General features: G+C 38.6%; 1 protein-coding gene across 10 annotated transcripts in view; it reads left to right on the top strand.

The window, feature by feature from the left end:
- SATB1 (SATB homeobox 1) overlaps positions 1-25476 on the top strand; it is a 92111-nt gene that overhangs the window by 49917 nt on the left and 16718 nt on the right. For all 10 annotated transcript variants that reach the window (XM_088163950.1, XM_014883360.2, XM_014883357.2 and 7 more), the window contains exons 8-9: positions 6958-7170; positions 15463-15618. In XM_088163950.1, the coding sequence (XP_088020076.1) occupies positions 6958-7170; positions 15463-15618 (369 nt within the window). The remainder of the gene's footprint in view (positions 1-6957; positions 7171-15462; positions 15619-25476) is intronic.

The following is a 25476-nucleotide window of genomic DNA, read 5'->3' as shown; positions in this document are numbered from 1 at the left end:
CTTACCTGGACAAAAAGCCAAGCAAGTAATTCAGAAAATAAAGTTTATTTTTTATTTACTTCTTTCTCAGGTTTGCCTGAAAGCACATTGTTTTATCTAAACTTTCCCCCTCTGAAGTGGTCAGTTTCTGTCAGCTAGTTTTGCATATAGGTTTTGGCATGTCCTTTGTGCATAAGCAGTATTTGTTACCTGAAATACAAGGATTATTGGTTCTGACTGGACACTGAATTTATATGACAGAGTAGGAGAAAATGCTGGTTTGATGTGATGAATGCAACTGTAGAACAAGATTTCTAGTGCAAATACTGATTCTTTACTTTAATATTAGTATTATTACACTAAATATATATTAAAATATGAATTGCTATGTATTTTTCTTACTACGAATGTTATTAAATATTTGTTTAAAGTTCAGTTCTCCCCCAGACTTTGTGGTTAACCAGCTTGGTAAAATGTTTTGAGAGTGACCCAGAACTGGGAGGAAACTCCAAAATAAACTCTGAAAACAATTCCCCTAAAGAGATATGAAATACACCTATATATTTTTGCAATTTTCAACCAAATATATTTGAAAGAACACAGCGTAGTATTCCTACATCCTACAAATTGTTTTTGCTAATCAAGTTAGTATTTGCAGTTAGCTAGGTAAGATTTTGCAGTATTTGTTATGTTTTATGGCAAACGTAAGGAGCAAAAAGGAAAAATACTAGGAGCCTAGAGAGTGTCAGTCTCAGTTTTACCAAGAAATATCTCAGCATACTTTTCGTATGAAGCAAAGCCCCACTGGAATACAGAGGAGTTTTTGAGGGTGCATTTCACCTTTGCAAACCTGGAAATTGTTAATTTTACCCACAGTGACAGCTAATATCCAAGGGTAAACACAGGTACCAGCAATTCTTACATGAAAACTTTTAAAATTTGTTCTGCTTCCTGTATTTCTGAATTCTTCACAGCTTATTCAAGGATACATCACATTGAGCTAAAATTAGGATAGTGCTTTAATAACTGATGCTGTTGAGGAGTTATTTTCTAACAGTGATATAATATCCTAAGTTGTTTTTCTGGTTTTGTATTTTATTTTTTTTTTTGGCTAGAAAAGTGAAAATGCTTGTTAAAATTCATGTTCTGCTTTCTGAGATAGAAAGCTAACTCAGGCTTACCACTGACATTTTTGAAACTGTCATAAGCATATTTGAGCCGTCTCCAGGGACCATTTCGTGCCATCAGTTTCTAAAGACATAAGAACTCACTGAAATCAGTTAGGAGTTCTGTGCAAGAAAACCCTGGTGTCAAGATACAGTCTCAGATGAGGGGAGAGATTTGCTTTCAGTGTAAAAGTTAAGGAAGGAAGCGATCTATAAATTAAGAGTGATTTAGCTTAGTGTTTAGGCAATAAAATGGACTTTGAAATTAGCTGAAGATGCTTTTGTTTTTCAGACTTATACTCTACAATATGAATATAGAATTTGGTGCTGGTTTTTGGGTGGGAAGTTTCTACCAATGTAGTGTGGTAATTCAACACTTGATCTTAATTTTCAAGATTTTTAAATTTGGCTGCAAAAATGTCAACTAGAAATATTTCTATCTTTCCACAGTCCAAGGATTTAGCAAAAATACTTCTGAAAACTAGAGTGTCTTTTTTTACTATTACTAATTATCTATAAAGCAGGAAAAAAAACCCCTTAGCTACACCTTAGAAGTGTGTCCTTAAGAAAAAGTGTGACTATGATGTGTTCTTGAATAATTTCCTCCCTATCCTTAAGTTCCAAATGGTAATTTCAAAATTGAATTCCCAGGAATCTGCCTTGTAAACTTTAATCAAAGTCCAGTTACCTCTAACTTGAATGGAGCTTTATATCTATACAGGCACAATAGGACAACTGTTGCAGGGAGCAGAAGCAGTTTTGGTGTGAGGAATTTCTCTATGGTCCTTCTAGGAAGTCTTCAGAGTACAGTAGGATCTGAAGTTTTGCTTGTCCTTCAGCAGTTGTGATTCCAGCTCACTGGATGCGAAGAAACAGGTTGAATCCTGTTAGCACCTCCTTTCAGTGCACTGTGGAAAACTTTGTTGAGTTAGTACTTGTGCTGGCAGATCTGAGCTTCACCTCAAGCAAGGTGTCCAAAGGTGACTACCAGTCTGCCAGCATAATTTTGGTAAATTGAGAAGCTTATGTTTCAGTTGCCAGTTCATCAAATTAATAAACATAATATTTTGGTTTTGCTGATGTCAGTGCACTGTGAAGATACCTCGACTGTCTTGAAAGAGCAAATTCAATATTTTCTTGTGCTTTGCAGGCTAGAAAATGGTATTTGTGATCAGTTTGCTTCCCTAGCTAGCCCCAAGCAGCCATGGGGCGACAGTAATGATGCATTGGGGTAGACCCCAAAGTGTGGTGCCACTGCCCCCCATCAGCAGAGAGACTCTGCCTGCTGTTTCAAATGTTAAATTAAACTGGGAGTTCCTCTACTCCGTTTTGTTCTTAGAGCTGAAATGCAGCATCAACATTTGTTGGGTTGAACTGCCCTCAGAGCCCTAAACAAATAAATGAACTCCTCTCCCTTTTCTGTTGTGTGTTTTTAAATGTTAGCATGAGTCAGGAAGTGAAAGACACGGGTTCCCACAGCCAGCCTGACATTTGACTCGAAGGTGTAGCTTAGCCTGGTGCATGGCAGGGTGACGAGCCTGCACTGTGTGAGCAGGGAATTGTGTTAGTCATGGCTGTGGTTGGAGCTGGAACTAGGGGCTGCTTGCCTCTATTTGTGTACATTTCAGCTGTAAGGTTTGCTGCAGGGACTCAGGTGCTGTTTTAGTAGCCTCATGGCTCTGTCTTCATGAAAGAAGGAAGAGTGCTTTTTGCTCCTTTTTGTCCAATTTGTCTGAATTTTGATACTTTTCTTTTTCCCACAAGTGACAACATTTGATCTGAAGGTTTTTTAATATTTCTCAGTGTTTCTCTCTTTTCTCTCTCCCTCATTCCTACTTGAGCCTCATGCTTGTTAAAATATTAGCTGCCAGGATGTACTGCCTTTCATTCATGTATAATGCCCTTTCTCATATATGAAAACTTCTGGGTATTTAGGACTGTGCTCATGCTAATTCTGGGCAATTGCTATTTTGAAGTAGAATGCTTGGATGCACTAAATGGCTCTGTGTAATTGTAAAACAAAATCTTAGTTTACACAAACCACCTTCTCAGGCACTACTTTTTTTTTTCTTCCACTTTGTCTTTGGCTCACTTTATTTTCCAGTAAAATGAAAAATGAAGATGGATTATTCAAAATTGATAACAGTAATGGACCATCATGTAATGTTTTATTGAATTTGAGTTCTGTAAATTATGTGGTAGAGAGAAATTTGCCTGCTTAAGTATAACAGAAATTGCCACTGTATTCATATAATTCTTCATAGTGTAATTTAAGAAAAAGTACACTATCCATATCACTATTGAATAAAAGGTAAAAAGGTGCTATTACACTATCATGACAGCTCTCCTCTTGCTACTAAGCGACACAGACAAATGTGTCTGCTTATAACTTACTTGGCTAGGATCCAGGCTTGGGGGTGGAGTTTGGGAATAATCTTCCACCTGGACATGGGATAGGAGCACCGTGCAACCAAGAGGGATAGTGCTCAGGGATGTTCTGCATGCTTTGGGAAGGTTTGGGCAAATTGCATGTTTCTTCTGGAAGCTTTGAAGTTCTATCACAGTGATAAAAATCTATTTGAATCAGTGATTACATTCAAGGAGGAGACAAACTGGGGGCCAGACAGGCAGTGTTTTTGTTCATATTGGCAGACACTTTAATTTATCTCCATTTTTAAAGAATTTGTAATGAGCTTTTGAAAGCCTTGATAATATTTATTGAATATTTTTGTGCCATTAGTAATGAATTATACTTGTGATTACATGTAAACTTTTTTTTTCTGGTGGAACCTGGGAATATTTAAAAAAAAATACATTTCCAGTGCAAAAAGAATACAAGGGAGGAACAGTGAGGAGGGCTCTGAGCCTAACAGTGTTTATAATCTCTTTGCAAAACAGGCTTAGTTGTTACGCAGCTTGAGGTATAATATCAGGAGATCACACCAAGACTGGTATCCTGGAAAACCAGTTCAAGCCTGGTAAAATGAACAGTTAATCTGTGCACATCAGCAAAGGCCAGAATGCGAGAGCCAGTATTTTCTTTCTAGGATTTTTCACATTACACATCTTGTCTAACAACTTTTAGCTGGAGTTTTGTGCTCAGAAATTGAAGGAGTAGCAATGAAGTAATATGTGAAGCAGGTAAACTGCATTCTAAGACTTCCTGATACACCTGTAGCACCTGGTACTACATCTTCATTTTCATAGTTTTTCCTCAGGTTTAGGTTTAGAGCCTAGAAGCAAACTCCTCCTTGCCTTCTCCGTGCTCTGTCATCTCCCCTGCTCTCTCTGCATCTCTGTCCTCTGCTCTGTTCTGCTCCCAGCTCAAAGTCATGACAGTGATTGGGGAAGAGAGGAGAATGAATACTTAGTGGCATTTCTAATCATCAAGAGGTGTCCCACAGCAGTGGAAATGCAGGCAAAAGTTAAAAAAAAAAACGAACAGCATTTTCTTTATTTACTTATTTCACTGAAGAGGGAAAAGTTATACAAGAAAAATAGCCTTTTCTACCTTTTTTAGCCGCCCACTATGTGGCTAAGGCTTATACAAGCAAATGTTTTCTATTATGGGCTAAAGTATTTTTTAAGGACATTTCCTGTGCCTGACAGTGGGGTGGCTGTTTGTAAGGAGTCTTCTCTCCTGACAATGATGACTCCACTTGAGTTTAGTTTTTCTTGCTCATTTTTTTGGAGAGGTGTTTCCATCACAGAAACAGTCAGAAATCACATATGTATACAATTACCTAGAAGGAGATGAAAATGTGAGCTTTGGTCTCTTCTGCCAAGTTACAAGCAACAGGGTGAGAGAGAATGTTCTCAGGTTGTCAGGGGATATTTAGATTGGATATTAGGAAAAATTACTTCTTCAAAAATGTTGTCCAGCACTGGAACAGGGAAGTGTCAGGATCACCATCCCTGGAGGTATTTAAAACACATATAAATGTGGCACCTGGGGACATGGTTTAGTGGTGGGCTTGGCAGTGCATGGCTAATGGATGGACGCAATGATCTTAAAGGTCCCTTCCAACCTAAATCTTTCTCTTCTGTTCTCTACATCCTGTGCTCTGCAGACAGTTTTGCCTTGTCTCCAGTAGAACAAAATCATTTTGTACCTCCTCTTGAGGTGGATTGTGTAACCCTACCACTAACAAACATTGGTAACCATGGGTTTGAGTACTTAAAAGTAGAAAAAAAATGATAGACACAAATTTATTTTCCATGTTTGCTAATAAGTAAATTTATTATTAGACTAACCATTAAGAAAAAATTTAAAACATCACCTAAATGCCACTTTTATAAGTAACTTGTTTATTTACCTTCTGAGTAATTTCTGCCTGGATACCAGAAAATAGGAGGGATCAAGGAAAGTGGTAAGAAAGTATCTCCCAAGATTATATTTTTTATTCTCCTCCTCTGAAATACTTTTCATGCTTAATGCTGGAAAGATTGTTTGGTTTTTTCCATTTCCCTGTTATGCATGCAGGCACGAACAGAACCACACTGGCTGAGGTGTAGTGGTTGGTACCTCTGTCCTCACCCAACAGGGAAGTGCAGAGCTCACACCCACACTGGGTGGGCCCCGGTCCTGCCTAAGCACAGCTGCTTGAGACCAGTGGCTTTTCAGCAGCACCTCCCTAAGGGTCTTTTGCCTGGTAAGATAAGACCTTTGAGAGAGTTGACAACTTCCACAGGTGCTGTGAGCATCAGACTTCCCAAAAAGATTCCCTTGGCCATATCATTCTCTTGTACCCCCTTAGGAATAGATATATTCAGTATTACCTATCTTGGTTTTGGCTTTTTTATTGTCTGCTTCCCTCTCTCTATTTGCCCTTCTGTTATCCTGAATAACTTAGAACAGTTCTTCAGGAAAAGAAACATTGGGTTATGTTATTTCTTGAAATTCACGTGTGTATTCTCTTGTTACACTATAAGTAAGAGCCTCCCATGCCAATCCTCTCTTTCCCAGCAAGGCAGCAGCATTTATTCTAAGTAGTAGTTTACATCTGCTTTTCCAAAAGTTACCTTTCTTATCACCATCTTGTTACTCCAAGACAGTAGAGCATTTTGAATACCTGACTTATTTAAAAGGAGAATCTGGCATGGAGAAGAGATGTCAAGAACCTGTTGGCATTAAATATAAAAATCCCAGGCGATGGACTGTTTGAGGATTAGGGTTGTCCAGATGAAGAGAGAGGAAGGTGCAAGAAGGAGGAACATGAGGGCATCCAATGGGTTTCCTCATTTGTTTTTAAACTCCAATATGCAACTCTTAGAAAGAAATATTGACTTATAAAAAGTATGGCCCTGAGTCAGTGAAGCAGTACTTTAGAAACGTTGCAAGTTTATAGTCTCAGATTAGTTGTGAAATATCACTTCCTTTCAAAGATCTATTTAAGTTGCTAGAAATGTGGAAAGCCTTTTTTTAAGGTTTATGCATTTTGCCTGTGAAGCCTGAGAACCCCCCAGTGTATCTCACTTATCCTTAATGTCTCGTGATTGTCTCTGGACTGTGAAAGATATCTTGGCACGTTAAGCCAGTAAAAGGAGGCAGACCTATTAGGAAGATTCCGTTTATGTTGTATTTAAAACAGGTGCTTAATAAAATTAAGGGTACAATTGAGGCTCTCTTCTCTGATACCTAAAATGCCATTAATATAATCCTATGTGGAGTGAATAGTGCATTTGCTGTTCTCATTCCCAGACCAGTGGGAAGAAGAATGAGGACTGATGTGCAGTGGCTTTGCAGAGCATGGTTTTACAGACACTCACCTAGGCTAACTCTCGAACCTATTTTTTTCTTCCTTCTCTACAGGGCTTGCTCTCAGAAATCCTCCGAAAAGAAGAGGATCCCAAGACTGCCTCGCAGTCCTTGCTGGTAAACCTTCGGGCCATGCAGAACTTCTTGCAGCTGCCAGAAGCAGAACGAGATCGAATTTACCAGGACGAAAGGGAAAGGAGCTTGAACGCCGCCTCTGCGATGGGCCCGGCGCCTCTCATAAGCACACCGCCCAGCCGGCCTCCACAAGTAAACCACTCTCTCTGCCTTTGGGATTTATCTGCTTGTTGTGTTCTCTCACTGTCCCACTGGGTGAGACCTTTCTGAAAAAGAGAAAACCTTTTGCTGTCACACTTTTTAAACGCTTGTAGAATCATTACTTGCAGTGCATATTGCAAGTTAAATTTAAGAAATATAATGGATGACAGTAGCAGTTTATTACTACCTATTTTCTAATTTTAAGATAAATTCTATCCATTATGGTTCCTATAGAATTTTTTTCTCATTTTATTGAGGTATAAGCTTTACTGGGCATGGAAGATGATGGCTTTTAGCTGTCATCTTTCTTACAATTCTTAATGTTATAGCTTCAGATAGGGATTTTGGAGGACTTGAACCATTAAACTGAGAGGGAATGAAAGCAGAAGTGTGAGTACCTTGTCGTGCCTTAAAAATTATTCTTTCAGGCAAACAGGTAAAACTAAAGTGATGGGGGAAAGAAGATCCCATCCCAAAATGCTAGGCATGCTTTCACGAGCTTGAGCTACTGAAAATTACATAAAACAACAAGCTTGCTATAACCATTGCTCTGAGTGATTTGGTTATGTTCCTTAAAGCTTCATGTAGTATTTGTTAAAATGAAACTCCTATTGATTTCTCTAAGATTAATTTAATTCTTCAAAAATTGCAAAGTTTGATAGAGTGGGGTCGAGAGATTCAATGGTGCAGTCCTTGTGTAGATCAAGGAAATTCTGATGCTTGTTTTAAGGTACACGAGAAATGCATGTGAACTGTAGGAATGCACAGGATTTCCACAAAGAGACATGGTTCACTCCAAAACCTGTATATTTTCAGAAATACTCTGCATTGCTGTCTCAAGGTTGTACCTATGCAAGGAAAAACCAAACTGATCTGCAGATATGTGGGAATCATGCTGTATACACAGTCAAGTTTTGCTAAACAAAGCAAGGATTTGGGATTGTGGGAATGTTGTGACGGGTGAGTTTTTGACAAAACCAGTAGGTTTTTGTTAACCAGTCATAGGCTTGTGACTGTGACTATGTTCTATACCCGTTCAGAATGCTGTAAATTCCTCTTGAGATTATTTTTCTAATTTTCCTTCAGCTAATGGATACTAAAGACCACACTAAAGTAACGAATAACAAAATTCTAGGACTGAGGACAGAAGATTGCCTTGACGTGCTCCAGTACTTTTCACAAGAGAAGGAATTTTTAGCAGAAAAAATAGACTGTACTAATGGTGTAGTTTTGTTATCATTAACTGAGTTTAGTCTGTAAAATCCGCTATAGATATTCTTCAAGATAAAGGACAAGAATCTATTTACATAGTAATGCTTTAGTGGGAAATAGTTAAATAGAGATAACTGTGTTTAAAATAACATTTGAGTTTGTTTTAACATCTGTACCTGCTCCCACAGCCCAGGTAATTCAGAGCCGAGGCTAACCCTCCTTCTTAACTTATCTCTTTCTGCCAAGGTAATGTCTCATTCTGTCTCAAGTGGTCTTGGGCAATTTCACAGCTAAAGAACAGAGTTAATTACAGGACCTTCCTGAAGGATGTCAAGTCAGAGGTAGTCCTTGTACTGGTTTTAATTCACACTTTAAACTGTATAAATCCCTTGCAGCCAGAAAGAAAGTGAGACTTAGGGGTTTTCTAAACTGACAAAACATACTGTAAGTCCAAATTCAGTGGGAAAGGGGAGGCTGAATCTATCTGCCTCTACTGTGCTCTTGTTCATAATTACATTTCATTTTTTTAGTGTGAGTCAGGAGTATAGTTAACCTAATTGCGACAGTTCAAAGTAGAAACAGCACACGTTTTTGTTTTAATCCTTTTCAAAAGGGAAGCAAGTTTACAAGGAAACCTTATTGACTAGTACTTGAGGTCTACAGAACAAAGCACTTATTTTTCCATTTGTTGTGCTGTTCTCTGTCATTCAGCAAAACACACACATTTTCCCTAGTGAATAGATTGAGAATGTAGAAACCTCTGAGTTGTGATTCTTTGTGACCTTCTTACATGTTTTCAGAATTCGCCACTATAAACATCTGAAGCACTTTTCACCTGCTGCTAAGTGTTCAGAGTCCTAAGTTTGAAAATTGAAATATCTGTGTTGGTACGATAACTACAATACTTGATGCTTGAAATAACAGTGAAATTGTCCTAGTTGTAACACTGGCAAGTATGACTTTATGACTCACAGCAGAAATAAGTTACAGTCAGGATACTGCAAAATTTTTAATGCAAACTGCTACTGTAATACCTCCCCCAAAATGTCCACAGTTTATTGAATATTTGATACTAAGGAAATAAAACTACTATCATTCTTACTACTAAATTTATTATAAGCAATTATTTAAAGATCAATTTGCAGGAATACAGCATAATATTTTTCCAGCTTGGCTGTGAGCTTCTCGGATAACCATTGAAAGAGAAAACAGACCGTTTATCCTGACAACAGAATTTACGCAAGAGCCAACATATTTAATATTAAATCTTTAGGCCAGTGTAACATTTGAAACAATTAAACTATGAAACCATGAAAAATGGGAGCTAATATGCCACACATGAAGGTTTATTTTGCAATTGCAAGTTATCAGTTTCGGAAGGATGTGAAAATAAACATCCTGAAAAGGATCTATTTTGCATTTTTGTGTTGCCAACTGGTGGCCAGACAGTAGAGCAGACTTAACCATTTAGCAGCTGAGCTTGTTCTGTGTAAATTTTTTATTCTACTGTATGCAAAAACAGAAAGTGTGACCTTGGAGGTCTGATTGGATAGTAGGAACTCACCAAGCATAAACCCTGGTGCCTGAGTTAGAAGGAACAGAGTTGAATTTATCTCATTTTTACAGCATTCTTACTAGTTGCTACTTGAGCTAATGTATCTGGATTGTTTCCAATTATTTTTTTAAATCCTTTGAGAAGTTCTTTGTCCCCCTTACTTCTCCCTTTCTCTCTGACTTAAACAAAATGCAAAATCTTACTATTTTTTTTTTTAATTGAAATCATTAGCCTCTAATGCATAAGCTTTTGGGATGTGTGTATAGCCCTCTAAGCTGGTCAAGTTGTAAAAGTCTGCTATTATCTTCCACACTGGTGGACTGAGCACAAGGAGACGGCGTACACAAGGATTTTTCCCTTGGACATTGTTCGACTTGCCACCCCTGGGGCAGAAGCCTGTCTGTCAGGCTATTTCTTGGGGCACTGAAGTTTATAAGTGTTAGCATCTCCATCAGGTAGGTACTGCATGGAGACATCGTTTAACCTCTGCAATCTAGAAGGAAGGGAAAAGGTCCTTTCATGTTCTATTTCTTGTAATAATTTCCCCCCCACTCTTCAACACCTTCTCCTGCAGATCACCCCACAGAGGCCCGTTTTGGGGTATTCCTAGATCAAGCTGAGAGAACGAGTCCATTGCATGCTATGTGGAAATGAGAGAATCTGGGGATAATTTAGAGGGTGCTGAGGTGCTAGGGATGGCCTTTATGTCTCATCAGGGCAGTTTGGGATGTGGGGGGGAAAATTACTCCCCTCTCCTCTGTACAATTTGTGGGGGAGGTTGGAGACAGGTGACCAAGTTACAGATTTTCTTTTCCAAAATATTCTGCTTAAAGGTTTTTAGCCATTCTGCAGTTATAAACACTTCTCTCTCAGGACAAGTAGTCTCCATTTCAGCAGAGCAAAGGAAGAAATCTTTCTCACCACCCATATTCCCCAAAGAAAACTTGTATTAACCCGTGGGGCCCATCATCATCCTGTGTAAAAAGAGAGTACATGTAATGTCAAGAGCAGAATATTATTTTAACAAGGCAATGTTTTAAGAAGTAGCCACAAATCTTGCATGAGTCATGGTTCTAGGTACTTATTGACCAAAACCTTCATCCCATAAGTACAATCCTGGCCTCCCTCTGACTGCAAATAAATTACAGTTCCTTCATGTTAAAGCAATTGTGCATTCGGTCTCAGAGATAGGATGTTACTCTTGAAAGACTGGTGTCTAGGAGAGCACTACTTAGATGGTGTTTGAGGACCAGTGAATCTCCATTGCAGGGAGTTCTGGATAACACCAGCTTCCAGGAAACTTTATGGTGGAGTCCTAGTCCTGTACGCATGTGCCATATATTACCACCAGCAAAATTTTTAAGTTTGCAAAAATTGAGATTTAAGTTGATAATCTTTGTGCCAAGTTGCATTTTAACGAAAGTAAAATGAACAAAATAATAAATGCAATCCTCTCCTCCCACCCCCACAAAAACCACCATGGAGGAGAGTTAATGGAAACCCTGACACTTAACTATAACTGCACTTCCAGGCGCCACTGTAATAATGGAGTAGTAAACCTTGTCCTGATAAAAGCTGTTCTGAAAGCAACAGCATTTATTGTACCTCCTCTGCTATTTGCAGAGCAGAACTGAAAAGTAGTTTGTTTTGCCTGGAATGAACTACTTTATGAATTTTAATGTACAATGTAATATTAAAAGCTAAACCAGGATTAAAGAAGATTTTTGTTCCCAAGCTAAAACAGTACTTATGAGAATGTGCTATATAAGATTTTTTTGTTTCAGTTTCAATGAGGAAGGAATGAGCTTCCATGTTTCTGAAAGCCTCTTCATACTGGTTATTCCTTCTACGACAACTTACCCTTTTTTTAGGAAAATTGAATTAATCCAGAACTTCTTGCTGCTGTAATCAGTCTTATTTGATGAGAAGAGATATATCTGGGTAGGCCAGGAGGAGATGGATGTGTTACTTTTTTCAAGTATTCTTAGAAGACTGGATTGATTGGTGATAGGAAGATGGCCAAATGAGTTCCTGATTCTCAGTGTGTTACATTTGTAAAATAATGCTTCCCTCTTCAGTTAGTATTTGCAAAATTTGGTTACTGTCAAAAAAGAAAAAAGAAAATTAGCTGATCTATGGTTTCTTTCCTAAACAGAAAATGTGGCTGTAGCTGTGGGTGGGGTGGGAGGTTGTGCTTAAGTGTGGATGAGAGATTATGTTTTGTTTTGTTTTTCTCTCCCAAGTGAATACTTTTTCCACCTCCTCACCCAAGTCCTGAAGTTGCACCATTGAGAGCTTTTTTGTTTTCTTTTGGGTTTTTTTGAGGAGGAGGGTGTTTTTTCAACGCAGCTTCAAACAGCCTCTGTCTTGAACTCAATTCTAAATTCAACATGACAGCCTAGATGCTTGCTTATGTATAAATTATGAAACAGTTGTATGTATGGATAATCTCCAAGAGGCTAATTGGCATTATTGCATGGAATTCATGGAACCAGAGCTGACCAATAGTCCATCTAGACCAACCAGAGTCTACACCTAATCTTTGAAGAGAAATTATTAAGAGACAGGAGAAGAATTTTTATACTTGGCCAATGAAGTGAATTGGAGATGGAGAGGGTATGACTGCAAACTACAACTCCTGGTAATCTCCAAACCCATCATTTTATATCTTTAAGACTTTATTCCCCAGAAGATCTTTGGGCTAATACTACTTTTTGATGCAGATATTAGTGTTTTCTGAATTCAATTAGTGTTCCCTAATTAAATATCAACAGAAGGCAATAGGAATTTGTTTGTTTGTTTTAACTTTGGTGACATATTAGATGCTGTTGAATTTATTGTACCTGTATAAAGATAGATGTGATTTGCAAACCAGAATGAGGATTTTCAGTAATTCCCTTGGGTTAAATGCATATCCTTATTAAATTGGACATTGAAAAGTGTGGACTGAGTAGCATAGTTTAAATTATGTCTACAGCATGGTGTGTGATGGTTTTTGATGATCTGTGTGTTCACAGCTCTGTTAAGTGATCTATGAAGTACTGCTACAACATGAAACTGTTTTTGAAGCTCAGAAGCAATCAAAAAGGCAGTGTGCTTACAGAAGAGATGCATTTTGACCGAGATCACAAAAGCAAAGTATTTCCTTCTCAAAAGACGTATGCTAGCTGAATACCTTCATCTTCTCATATTCTCCTTGGGTCCTTCAAAGATTAGTTACAAGTTAAAATTATTTTTGTGGGGAAGGACTGAAATTTGTTTCCCAAAATTTAAACCCATGGTTCAAGAGGCATGTTGACAAAATCATCACTTTTTCATTCTCTAATTTAGCTTAGGCTGATTTTGATGTGCACACAGATAAGTCTGTCTTCAGCTGTATGTTTAACATCCCCACCGGTTGTCAGTTATCTTCTGGCAATTCCTTCTTATTTAAAGGTTATAAAATTGCCACTGATTTTGTATTTTCAGATTATTTCAGTGTATGATGTTCAGGAAATGCACCTACTCTTGCAGCACTGTACTGATTAGTCTGGTGTGAAGCATACCTTTTCCAGCTCTGCAGTGGCAAGGAGAGAGTTTCATGCTGCTTTTCCTCACTGCCTGCTGCCAGGTGCCTCAAATGTTTCTGAGCAGCCTTTGGTCTAGGCTTGGCCATCCTCTGCTGCGATGTCACTGGTACACTGTCACACTGCAGAAAAGGGCATGGCTGCAAAGTACTAATTGTTTTCAGATTTTAAAAAAATCACGTTATTAACTGTATGCCACGTTCTGGAATTTTTCTTCATTTCTGTTTTTACTTAGGACCCTTGTTTTCAGACACCAGAAAGTGCTAATGCCTGCCAGAATGGGGCAAGGGGAAGTGCTTATAGACACCTTGCTTTTGCTGGGGTTTTTGCCCCTTGTAGTTAATGTGTGTGTGTGTGTTTGCACAGTTCCTGAAAAGCCTGTTGGACAAATCAGGCCAGCAAATGTGGCATGTGCTCCCAGTTTCTGGGCTAGATTAGTTTATAGTAAAAGCACTATGGATGATAGCTAACACAAACTGAGCATGGCATTTCTAGGAAAAAATGGGCTGCTGATTTGCCTAAGTACATCTCTCATCCAAAGCCTCCGACTCCCATATCATGAGACCTGTGGCATATGAAAGCTCGTAGAGAGTGAGATTAGAAGATGAATTATCATGTTGTCATGATTTCCTTTTGAACCTCAAGGGACTTCAGAGCACAGGAAGATGCTGACTTGCACTGGATCAAACTGATAGTGAAAGTGTGGGTTTAGACACGTATTTAAGAGTAGGCTGAATCACCTTCTGGAAGTGCCAGGCTTTGTGCTTTAGATTTAGTATTAGGCTGAATGATGTCTTAGACTAGATGTGTAACTTCAGAATAACTAAATTAATTCAGCTCTCAATAACCTCAGTATGAATCAGTAGGTTTGAATTGAAATCTTAAGGTTTGATTTTGTTTGCATCATCACCTTGTGAGTTCTTGGCAGAAATCCAGTTTTCCTTTCCTCTGATCCACTTTAGGATTAGTGGCCCATTAGGTCCACTAATCTTGAGCAAGCCTTTCAAGAGTAACTGCTAAAGACAGACGTTATCCTTAACTACTGAGAATATTGTAGGATAAGCTGAGTACCTGCTGATTTTTTGTACCTCTCAACTGATATTGCAGAAACTGCAGTCTAACCTTGGTGGGATGATACTTGGTGTTGAAACATCACTTCCATCATTTCCAGAGGATGAAGGAAAGGATAGTCTCCTGCACATCATGTCGCTACTGATGTATTTTTTTGTTGTTTCCTTAATGCTGCAGATGCAGCATAAAGGTGGTACTGTAATCATTCTGTCTTGTTTACATGTTTGGTGTTTATTTAACCTGGACTGCAAGAAGAATAAATATTTGATGTATGTAAGTGAAATATAACTAGACTCAGTAATTTTAAGAAAGTCCATCTTGGTTTCATGAAGGAATGGTTAAAGTATGCATTATTCTAAACTGTCTCTCAAAAACAGCTTAAGAACTAAACTGATAAGATAAATTTCTAAAAATTCAGTCTAAAGCCACAACTTTTCAACATTATCATGCATTTGAGTGTACTGGGCATGAGACATGAATCAAGATATATCTGTCAGATTTCTGTTTCATTAGAGATTCTTTTATGTTGCAGTTACAATTTTTATTTAATTTGTGTGGGGCAAAGAAATCATGTAAGGATTCACAAGTTTCTACAAGACTGTTTGACAGGTTTCCACCTAATTTATGACATTGAAATTTGCAGTGGTCTGTTAATGGTAACTCATATTTCAGGTGCATTCACCTGTTACAATGCACTGAATTTTCCTGTTTCCCAGTTGCTTGAACCACAGATAAACTTATAATGTTTATTCTGCAAAATGCTGAAAGAATATCAGAGAAAGATTGGATAAAAGAAATTAAATACAAAGAGGAGCTATGTAGGGAGGGAAAGAGAGGAAAATAACTTTTTTGTAATGAAAAATGTCTCATATTTTTTAGGTCAAAACTGCTACTATTGCTACAGAGAGGAATGGAAAACCAGAAAACAATTCCATGAACATTAATGCTTCCATTTATGATGAGATTCAGCAGGAAATGAAGAGAGCTAAGGTGTCCCAAGCACTGTTTGCGAAGGTTGCGGCAACCAAAAGCCAGGTAAACCTCCCAGGGCTCAAAGAGCTCTGTGTCCTGTGCAGTTATTCCCCCAGATCAGTTTCTATGTGCATTAAAATGGGTAACTGGGTCAGTGTACCAGCCCAGTACAAGAACTCAGAACTCCTTGCTGAGTCTGGAGGTAACCTCTGGTTGCCCTGGACCAGGCAGGGTAGAGAAGCAGCTTCCTGAGATCTCTCACTCCCTTTTCTCCACCAGCCAGACACTTTCCCTGTGTGCCCGTGGGTCTTGGCATGGCTCAGAAGGGATCAGGTTCATCAGCTCTTAACTGGTGTGGACGTGGCAAAAGCTGTGGTCAAGATCTGGGTATTGCTGCCAAATTCATCTCGAGGATTTGGTGTTTTGCAATTACATGTGCTGCAATGAGGAATGCTAGGGTGCTGGTTTTTTGCATAAAAATATTTAGTCAGACCCACTGGTGAGACTGGGTATGAGAGGTGAACGGTCAAAAAAAAAAAAACCCAAACAAAAAAGAAAAGACCCCAAAAAATTACAGTTGTTCAAGTTATAGCTGAGAAAAAAATGTATGCTTTTGTGGAACACAATGTCTACTTGGTTACCTGCTTGTGTGCATACATATATGTTGCATATTCCGTTTTAAGACTTTGTTTTGTGGTTTCCTATTGTGTTTTCTTTAACTGAAGATTTTCTGTCAAGTTTAGTGGCAAGAGAGAAATCAGCAGGCACTTGTTGGGTGTGATTATCATAAATGACATGTCTTCTGAGAAAATCACTGGAGTATGAGAAAACATTGATTTAAGTGAGTATGTACTCAAGAAGTAAAGGAAAAACATATAGAAAAATGGGAAAGACTATGGTTATACAAATGCCTGAAAGAAATCCAAAGGCAGCAATGGTTGCAATGTTGAATTTTCATATTAGATTAAGTGTTAAATCCACTTAATCACTACTTCTTTGCTTTTCTAAAATTACTTCATACAAAAATTCAGCATCTTCCAAGGAAAGCTAGTGAAGCTCAGTTAGACTGATGTTTCTTGGGCCATCAGCATTTTAGTGCTGGTTTTCTTTTTAACAAGGCTTTAACTTTTGACTTCTCTGCTGTTCACTTCATTGTACAGAAAGGATGTTGTCTCTTAAGTTATATGGTGTAAGGAGCATTTAAAGGGATATTTTGGAAATGTTGTATCAAAATGATTAAACTCAAGCTGTGGACTGTAAAAATTATAGCTTTATAGGCCACATGCCTGCCTACCCTTCAATCACTGTCAAAGTGATAATTTCAACAATAATATGTTTCTTTTATTGTGGGATTCTAAACACCAAGTGCTGTTTAAACATTAAACTGAATTGTTTATGTTAGTGCTGTACTCAGTGTGTCATACATCAGGCCACTATAATCTCCCATGGAATGTAAAAATTCTGTCATGAATCATGGCTTGTATATCGGAAATTACTGTAATTTTGATTGGAAATTACAGAGCTCTTGAAATGTTTCTAATTATGATAGAATGTTACAGCAGCTCCCAACCTGTGTGCTCCTCAGATGTCTTTATTTACATGTCAAAACTTGAGGTTAGAGAACTGTCCGTTTTCTGCACCTTCCCCTTTCCACTGCAGTTTTCTGTAAAGCTAAGGTACGAAGCCAGTCTATCAGCCAACATAATTTTGTTCTGATCTGATTTGTGCGTTAGTGTATTTATTTAATTGCAAAGCCTTAAAATTTCTAGGTGGTTCAGCTCTTCCAGTGCTGACTTTCCAAGGGAAGGTAATCAAAATGAAGCCTGAAAGCTTCCAGAGGATGTTGTGAAGGTTTATATGAGGATTTGTATAAAATTTAGATTCTTGCACAAACTTTGCTACTAAGTACAGAAAACACCACCAAACACATAGTTCTCTTCCATTTTACTCTGGTGATTATACCTGTGTTCTCGGGAGTTATTTTTCTCCCCAGTTTCAGCAATGCAATGTTAATTTAAGTGTCTAGGCAAGCTTTCAGGTCTGTAGTTATATAAAGTGTCATGTGTACTAGAAAGCTGCTTTACAGAAGTAACCTCCTAGGTAGACTAGGATGTGTTGGGTCTTCTTGAACTAACTGACTGCTAGTAACCCAATTAATAATTTTTAAATACTGCCACATATATTAAAGGAGGTACATGTATTGTAAAAGATTCTTCATTGGAGCTCTTAAGTGGTTCAAGTAAATATTTCTTGGGGCAAAAAAGTCTCCCTTGCACAAAAAAGAGGCTTGTTCAAACATATTCTCTAAGAAAGCCTCTCATGAGAGAGATTTCTTACTGATATTTTCTTAATTTGGAGACATTGGTTCCATACTCAGAACTGGAAATCCTGAGATAACCCAAGTTATAGTGAAAGTCTGTAGGACACATATTAGAAATTATATGTTGATTAACAGTTTTGTTTTAAAAAATCACTCAAATTGAACGTTGCTGGTTTTATCTTATTTTGGATATAAAAACTTGATTAATTTCAGAGTGCAGTCTGGAGTTCTGGTGTAAAACCATATGTGATCTAAACCAGCTCTGCGAGGGAACAAAGGTAGTTGTTTGCTGGAAGGCCTTGCTATTTTTTTTTTTCCCCCCTTAATAAACTGATTTGGGGCAGCATTGGATTGGATGTCTAAGCAGCCAGCATCTGCAAGGTGGCTGGGCTTGTCTGAGCCAGGAGACTGCAGATAACGTTCTGCTGAGTAGAGTACTTTGTACAGAATTGCTATTAAATGATGCACTACAGGAGTTTCTATTTGGGTAGCGCCAAGGTAAAAAACGAGCGTCTTCCCTTGCACTGTGTTAGTGCCTTTGGCAAGAGTGGAACTGGAAATCCTGGGATAATCACTTAATTTCAGTGAAAAGTCTGGAGGAAACATATTAGAAAATAATGTGTTGATTAACAATTTTCTTTTTAAATCCTCCTGAATGGTGGAGGACCAACTGCGCGTGGAGCTGATGCTCAACAAAGCAGCTGGTTGCTGGGGCCTGGTGTGGCAGAGGTCATGGGATCAGGTAAAGGTCGCAGGGCTGTTAAGAGAGATCATGTGCTGACTCAGGTGAGGGATGATGTGTCTGCTTATGATTTCACTGTGGACTTTGCTGGCAGCTTGTTGGCTTTCCCAAAGGAAAAGGCCTGTTTGGTACATCGGTTTGAATGGGTTTGGGGACATTCCTTGCAATGCTGAATTCTTTTCCCGTACAGGAATGCATACATTCTGTATAGTTTTTAAGTTTTTATCTTTTTAAGAATCGATGTGCTATCTACAGAATACATTAAAAATCTGTTAAATTCAAAAGATATACTTTAAAAGTTAATATGATTATACTGAGGAGCTAAGAAAGGTATTATAATTCAAATTCCTGGAATATATCATATCTTTGGGGAGTTCTAGGACTTTAATTGGCAAAGCACCTAATGTCCATGTTTAAAATCTTGTGGTTTTATTGTAGGTTGTCTGTCCTGCATGGGTTTTTTGTTAGATTATGTTGAAAAGAGAGCTTTGCAAAAATGCACACAAAAGGAAGACAGAAAGGTTACGAAGTGTTTTGTCTCTTCTCACAGGTTGTTGGTTCTTAATGGTAGAGTGGCAATGCCAACAGTATTATTTGCTAAAATTTAATCAGCACACCTGAATAACTCTAAATTAAAAGTATCCACACATAAAATTGTGGCATACATTACTTTTACAATTTCGTCATATTGAGGTTTTATTAAATTTATAACCTCAAAGTCTGATTCGAGTAATTATGAAAGCACATTCTTAATTTCATTATTAAAAAAAAAAAAGTTGATTTGTGTAATGATCATTAAGGTATCATGGTTCAGTAACTGTGCAGTGGTTGCGATGTTCTCATGTGGGAGCCAGGGATGAATTTTTCTTGATGGTGACAGATGCTGAAATCTAATTTTATTCCATAAAAACAGATAAACAAGCAAACAAAACCCCCAGACCTAAGAGCCCTGAGAAATAAGGCAGGTAGAGACTTGTAGTGTTTCTATATGTTTGCTATGTTTTAAGAAGTTAGATTTACGTTATAGCTTATCCTGAAAAGCTGTGGCTTGCACATGCTAGTATGAAGCAGGCAAGAAAGCAATACTTTGCTGAAAATCAGGTTAAATTACTAAAGCTTTCTTAAATTGAGGAAATTACAGTTTGCAAAAACTGAAGCAATATCAAGCTCTGTACCTCTGAGAGTCCCATGCACTACAGTTTAAGGCCGCTAGCCTGCATTATTTACCTAAAGAAGTTTAATTTGTAATAAAATAAACAGATGAAATCAATACTCTTCTGCAGCGTCAATCCTGCCGATAGCTCTTTATGGCCCCATAGGTGCTAAATGCCCTCCCTTCTCACTCAATGAAAATGCCTGTATGAGGATGGTGAGACACTTGGTTCTCACAAAATCATGCTTTGATTTTAATCACTTTATATAAATCTAATGGAGTACTACTCGTACCTGCAGAGACCTCATCTAATGATGTAGAGTTCTGACCTGTTACTTCTGAGCTGTTGTGTTGTGTTGCTCAGTTTCCGTCCTTCCATCTCTGTCTCTTGCTTTGGTTAGTAGTAGTTTCATGTACAAAGTGTGGAGGTAAAATCAAGGGTTTCAGACCATGCTAGAGACTCCATCCTGAGCCATCGGGCAAGTATTTTATGCAGTGCTATTTAATTAGAAGCCTTTGACTTTTTGCCTTTGTACACATCCAGAGTGTTCTCCTCCAGGAGGCTGCGTGAGGAGATCTGATGGGTAGGCACTAGGCAGAATATCTAGCACTCATGAGTAGATGGGAAAGAGTTAAATGGGAAGGGAATGCTAAACATTGGCACTAAAAATGCTTTTGGCATGCAAATACCATGCTTTTCCTGACATAAATATTTTCAGAATAGGCCATTAGAGTTCAGGTATATAAAACCCTGCTTTTACTGGAAATTTTAATGTTGTAGTAAACCTAGAGATTTATAGTGAAAAATTGATGTCTGTTATCTCACTTTTATCTTTTTAACCAGCAGTTTTATAAATGCTATATCTTTGATCTGGCTTTTTCCATCTAGAGACTAAGCTATATACTCTAATAGGAAAGTCATTTTTAAACAGCTTCCCACACTGAACAAGCACGGTATTGTGGATCTGGCACAGCGATGTAACATGCCATTACCGCAGATATAGAACAATCTATTCAACTATTTTCCAGCTGGAGGAAAAGAAACCTTTTTATCACCGAGAGTAACCCTGTGGTAACAATGTGGCTTTAGGAGGGGATCTTGGAATTTATTTCCAAAGCTGTTTCCTCGGGGCACTGCACCTCAGGCTGCCCAGAGGGGTGCAACCTGCAGGGCAGGAGGGGGCTCGGTCCTTCACCCATCACCCAGCTCTCCATCAAGTTCTCTCCTGCCTTTGTCTCCCTCAGAGCAGCTGAGTCACTTCCTGGGTTTAAATCTTGGCTTAAAAACCTTCTTCTCCCCCTCCCCGAACCTCAGTGTACAATGGATTCTCTGTGGAGCAGGGAGGGATGCTGTAAGAGAGACGCGAGGTGGAAGCACAATGTACTCTGAGGTCTGCTGTTTCACAGGTCCACCTGGAAATAAACCCCAGACCCTGGTGCAAAGGTAGTAGTTAGGAAACATTAGCTGCAAAACACACAACAGCATCTATTTTTTATTATTTTAATGTTATTTTCCTCCTCCCTCATTGCCTGGGGGTGATTGCTCTGGCAGTTGAAGAGGTGCCATGAGCAGCAGGAGTCGGGGTGGGATCGGGTGTCAGCAGGGATGCAAGAGGAAGAGTGTGAACTGAGAACGCAAGATGGGCTTTTGCATGCGATCAGGAATTGCCCCATAAAGCGGCATGTCATTCAGTGAAACTGTGAAACTTGGCAGATAGAGCTGATTTGTTTCTTTCACAAAATACTGAGTTACAGAGTCATAGTGTGCTCTGTCTTGCACAGGTTGGAGGAAAAAGGTTTTCAGGTTTCTGATGGGAAAAAAAATTAATGTTCCATGTCCTTCTTCTGCCCCATGTCCCAGTCTCTTTTACAACATCTCCTCTCAGTAATGAAGGTTAAAAGCTCAGGAAATTTTCTTAGGTTTTTTTGAAAAATTTACTTCTCAGAAAGAGAGTAGAAAAATCGAGTTTAGTTGACTCTCTTATCTCTTGATGATGGTAGACCTAAGAAAGGGCTGGCATTGATCTTGACTATATCCCACATTATTGGTATGGCTTTGGTGGAGTGGCTTGACTTCAGTGTGCTTTGGGCTCCCCCTAATAAAAAATAGACAGTACCTTCATGAATCAACAAAGATGCACTGGAAATAAACCACCTTAAAATCTTCAAGGTGGCTCACATCAGCATGCAATTATCCATATAAATCTACATAGAGAAGGGAGAAAAAGGCATTAAAATCTGAAATAAGAAAACAGGAATAAGAAAAAAGAAACAGATACAGAATGGAAAATACTTAATTGGTAAGAGGATTATACTGACCCCTTCAAACAGCTCCTTGGAACCAGGTAGCCCTTTCAACACATAAGGAAGGCAGAGGCTAGATTTGTAGACACACAGATGAAAAAGTGTGCTTCCTGAGCATGCTTTACACATGGGGTCAAATCGGCTGAGGCTGGAGGTTCCCAGCCAAGCAGGTGGTAGCAGGAGCTGTTCAAATGCTGCTGTTTGAAGGACTGGTAGCAGCTTCAGGAGACAGAGTGTATTTGGGCCCTGAGGAGAGCCTCCCTGGAGGGATGCAGTGCACACCTGCCCTGCTCTGGTTGGGAGAGTTAATGCTTAACGCTCCCACGGCCGCAGCCTGTGGCGCTTCCCTGGGAAGTGCTGGGACCGCTGAGTGCCTGGCAGGATACGGCCCGCAGGTGTCCAGAAACAGCAGAGTGGGGGGTTTTGGTTGGATGGTTTTTGTCTGGTGGAAAGAGCATAAATGAGTGAGAAAAGCTAGGAGAAGTACAAGTTTAAGTCATTAAATGTACAAATAAAAAAGAGAGCCAAGAAGAGAAAGCTCTTTACAAAATATAAAATTATATTAAAGCAGCAAGACGGCACAACATAAGGAATATTTGGTACATGTTATTGAAACTGAAAAATCAGAGTATGGAATGAATTATAATTTAGCATAATCCATAATTTTACAGTTTTCATTTTGAATTATTTATCTTATATGATTTGATTAAAGATAAAACTGGCTGACAAGATTTCTAACATCTCTGCATGTCTTAATGTCAAATGAAAAAACTCCATATTATAACTTCACCATTTTAAATTTTTTATTTGTATTGTTTCTATATACCTCCCTTTTATTTTTAAAGCATATTTCAGATACACATTGTGTACATGCAATTCCATAACCCATCAGGCTTCAGTGTTGCCTCAGTACCTCTGATTCAGTAAATCAGATCATAGGCAGCATGCTGTCATATAATAAGGTGTCTGATCCTTATTACCAGTTTGTTGATGCACAGACTCCTTCAAATTGACCATTGCAACACATGGTTTCCCCTGAAACTAGCTGTGATAATTAGCGTGGCTCTAATGAGACAGAATGTCACTGATCTTGTGCTGAACTGTCGAGTATCGACGCTACGGATGGGAACTGTCAAAGCTTGCCATCTGTGACAGAGCTTGGCATATTCCATTTGCAAGGTAGAGCATGCTCAATAGACTGTTTTTAAACAAATGGTCCATTTCTTGATTAGGGCTCTGTGTTCTGTTACTGTGGAAGACTTTATATCATAGTTAAACTTTTTCCTTTTTTTCCCCCTTTTTCTTCTGCTGGGGTAAGCTCGTTAGGAAATGAAAATATTACTGATTCTCAAACCGGTCCTTCAGTCTTCTGTTAGACTTTTGGGGAGAGGTGAGGAGGAGCTGATCATGTATTTATTCTTCTTCCTTCCCCCAGTTATCTTAATGTATTCCTTCTAGGGCTTGCACTCTCACAAGCCTTTTATCTGATTTTTTTAAGCATTAAGGGGTAGGGATGGCATAGTTTTGAAGTATAGAGGAACAAAAATTTAAAAGTCTCAGGTGACTCCTCAGTGCAGCAGGAGCATGTGCACCTGGGATGAAAGATTGAACTGGTCAGGAGAGTCAGGGACCCAGGCTCCCGGGACTGGCCCTGCAAAATGCCATGCAAAAAGTCCAGCGCTGCTTATCATTCCAAAATATGCTTTGTTGCTTTTTATTTCCTCCTTCTCTGGCAGACCACACAGGGCTTGTTCTGAAGAACATTTTCACTAATCTGATCAGGCAGCCAAATACGCCGGGAAAACTGCTTTAATGATCCCACTAATTACCTCAAGTCAATATGAACTGTATTATTAGACTGAGGGAAAATATTCCATTAGGTCTCCCCCTTGGGAGTTTCTCCGCTTTGTGATGTCACCGAAGCCTTCGCCCTCTCGCTTGTAATTAATTTTATTTACACACGCAGGCACGCACAAGGTCACACCTGCACAACCGGAGCTGGCCAGGGAGCTAGTGGCACTCAGGCTTAATCAGATCTGTCATAATTACCATTCTGCATGTTTCTGACACACGCTGTGAAATATTTCAATTTAACTGCCGCTACCAGCACAACCAGATGTAGTGTGAGTGTGGCTGCATTGGAAATATTATTCCTCAGGATAAACTCTCTCCTCCTCCTTTTTCCTCCCACCCCCTCTCCCTTTTACAGCTAATGTGGCACAGAAGCTGATGTATCCTGTAAATCTTGAATGCAGTGCTAGATTGATAACAGCAGATTAGACAGTTTAACCACAAACAGCTTGTTCATTTTTCACAAATGAAAACCACATGTGGTGTAACTAAAATTTCAGGCTTTTTTTTTTTTTTCCCTCCTCTTTGGTTGTTGTTTCCTTTTGTGTGTGCGTGTGTGTGTTAAGGTCTGCCTTTAGCTGTAAAGGGGTGAAATAAAAGAGTAAACATACAGGGGGAAGACACACTTCTGTCTTTGGAGATTATTTCTCCCTGACCTTTATTAAAAACCTTCCCTGTTTTGGCAAAGAAATCAGATACCGTACAGGGGTTTCACTCATTCTGAGACTTTCTAATCTTTGGGGTTTATTCCCATTTATTAAAGAAGTCATCCTACTGTGCTGGTTTTCAAAATAACATGCCAGCAAACACCTCGCTTTAAGAAGAGCTTCTAACCAAAAAATGTAGTCTTCACTGCTACCTAAATTTAGCAGATATAAAATTTTCTGCCAAAGTTTTTCACCATGGATTTTGTCTCCTTGCTAACCCTTCCTTGTACCTTTTCCTTTGGGGAAAAGATTCTTTTTAAAAAAGAATCTTCAAAGTGTTTAGAAATTTTGGCAAATGGAAAATTAAAATATTTATTATTAAAATATTCCCATATTTCTTTTGAAAACAGGTAATGAAAAATTAAATATTTTCTTATGACAACACTTTTTAGGAAACTAGAAATTTCTGTAAATTGTTTTGCTTTTTTTTCATAAATCTATTTTTTCAGGTAAATTGTTCAGCTTTTTCTAATTAAACAGCCATCAGTAAGGTGTTTTTTTTAAACCGTCTACTCTTTAGTAGATCACAGTTGGCTAGTTTTCCTACACAGAGAAAAAAATTATGCTATTTTGATAGAAAGTTTTAATTATAAGACTCTAAAACAATTTTTGCAGCAAGTAAAAAAATGTAAGTGTGCAGAATGGAACTGAGCAGATTCTCCGAAAGCTGTTCCGGGTATTGTCAGGCGGGTGGAATGGTGCAGTGCATTGGATAGAAATTCATCAAATCTAATCTGTAATAAGGCTTCCAGGGGAGGTTTTAAAAAAAGGTAGCTTTAGTAAGAGGTTGTTTTATCCATTGGCAGTGATTTGTGATGCAGTGGCAGTATTGTAGGAGTCAGGG

This window comes from Sturnus vulgaris, chromosome 1 (genome assembly GCF_052056855.1).
Source record: "Sturnus vulgaris isolate bStuVul1 chromosome 1, bStuVul1.hap1, whole genome shotgun sequence".
Taxonomy (NCBI): Eukaryota; Metazoa; Chordata; class Aves; order Passeriformes; family Sturnidae; genus Sturnus; species Sturnus vulgaris.
The sequence above is the reverse complement of the archived record's forward strand: the minus strand, read 5'-3'. Positions and strand labels throughout refer to the sequence as shown.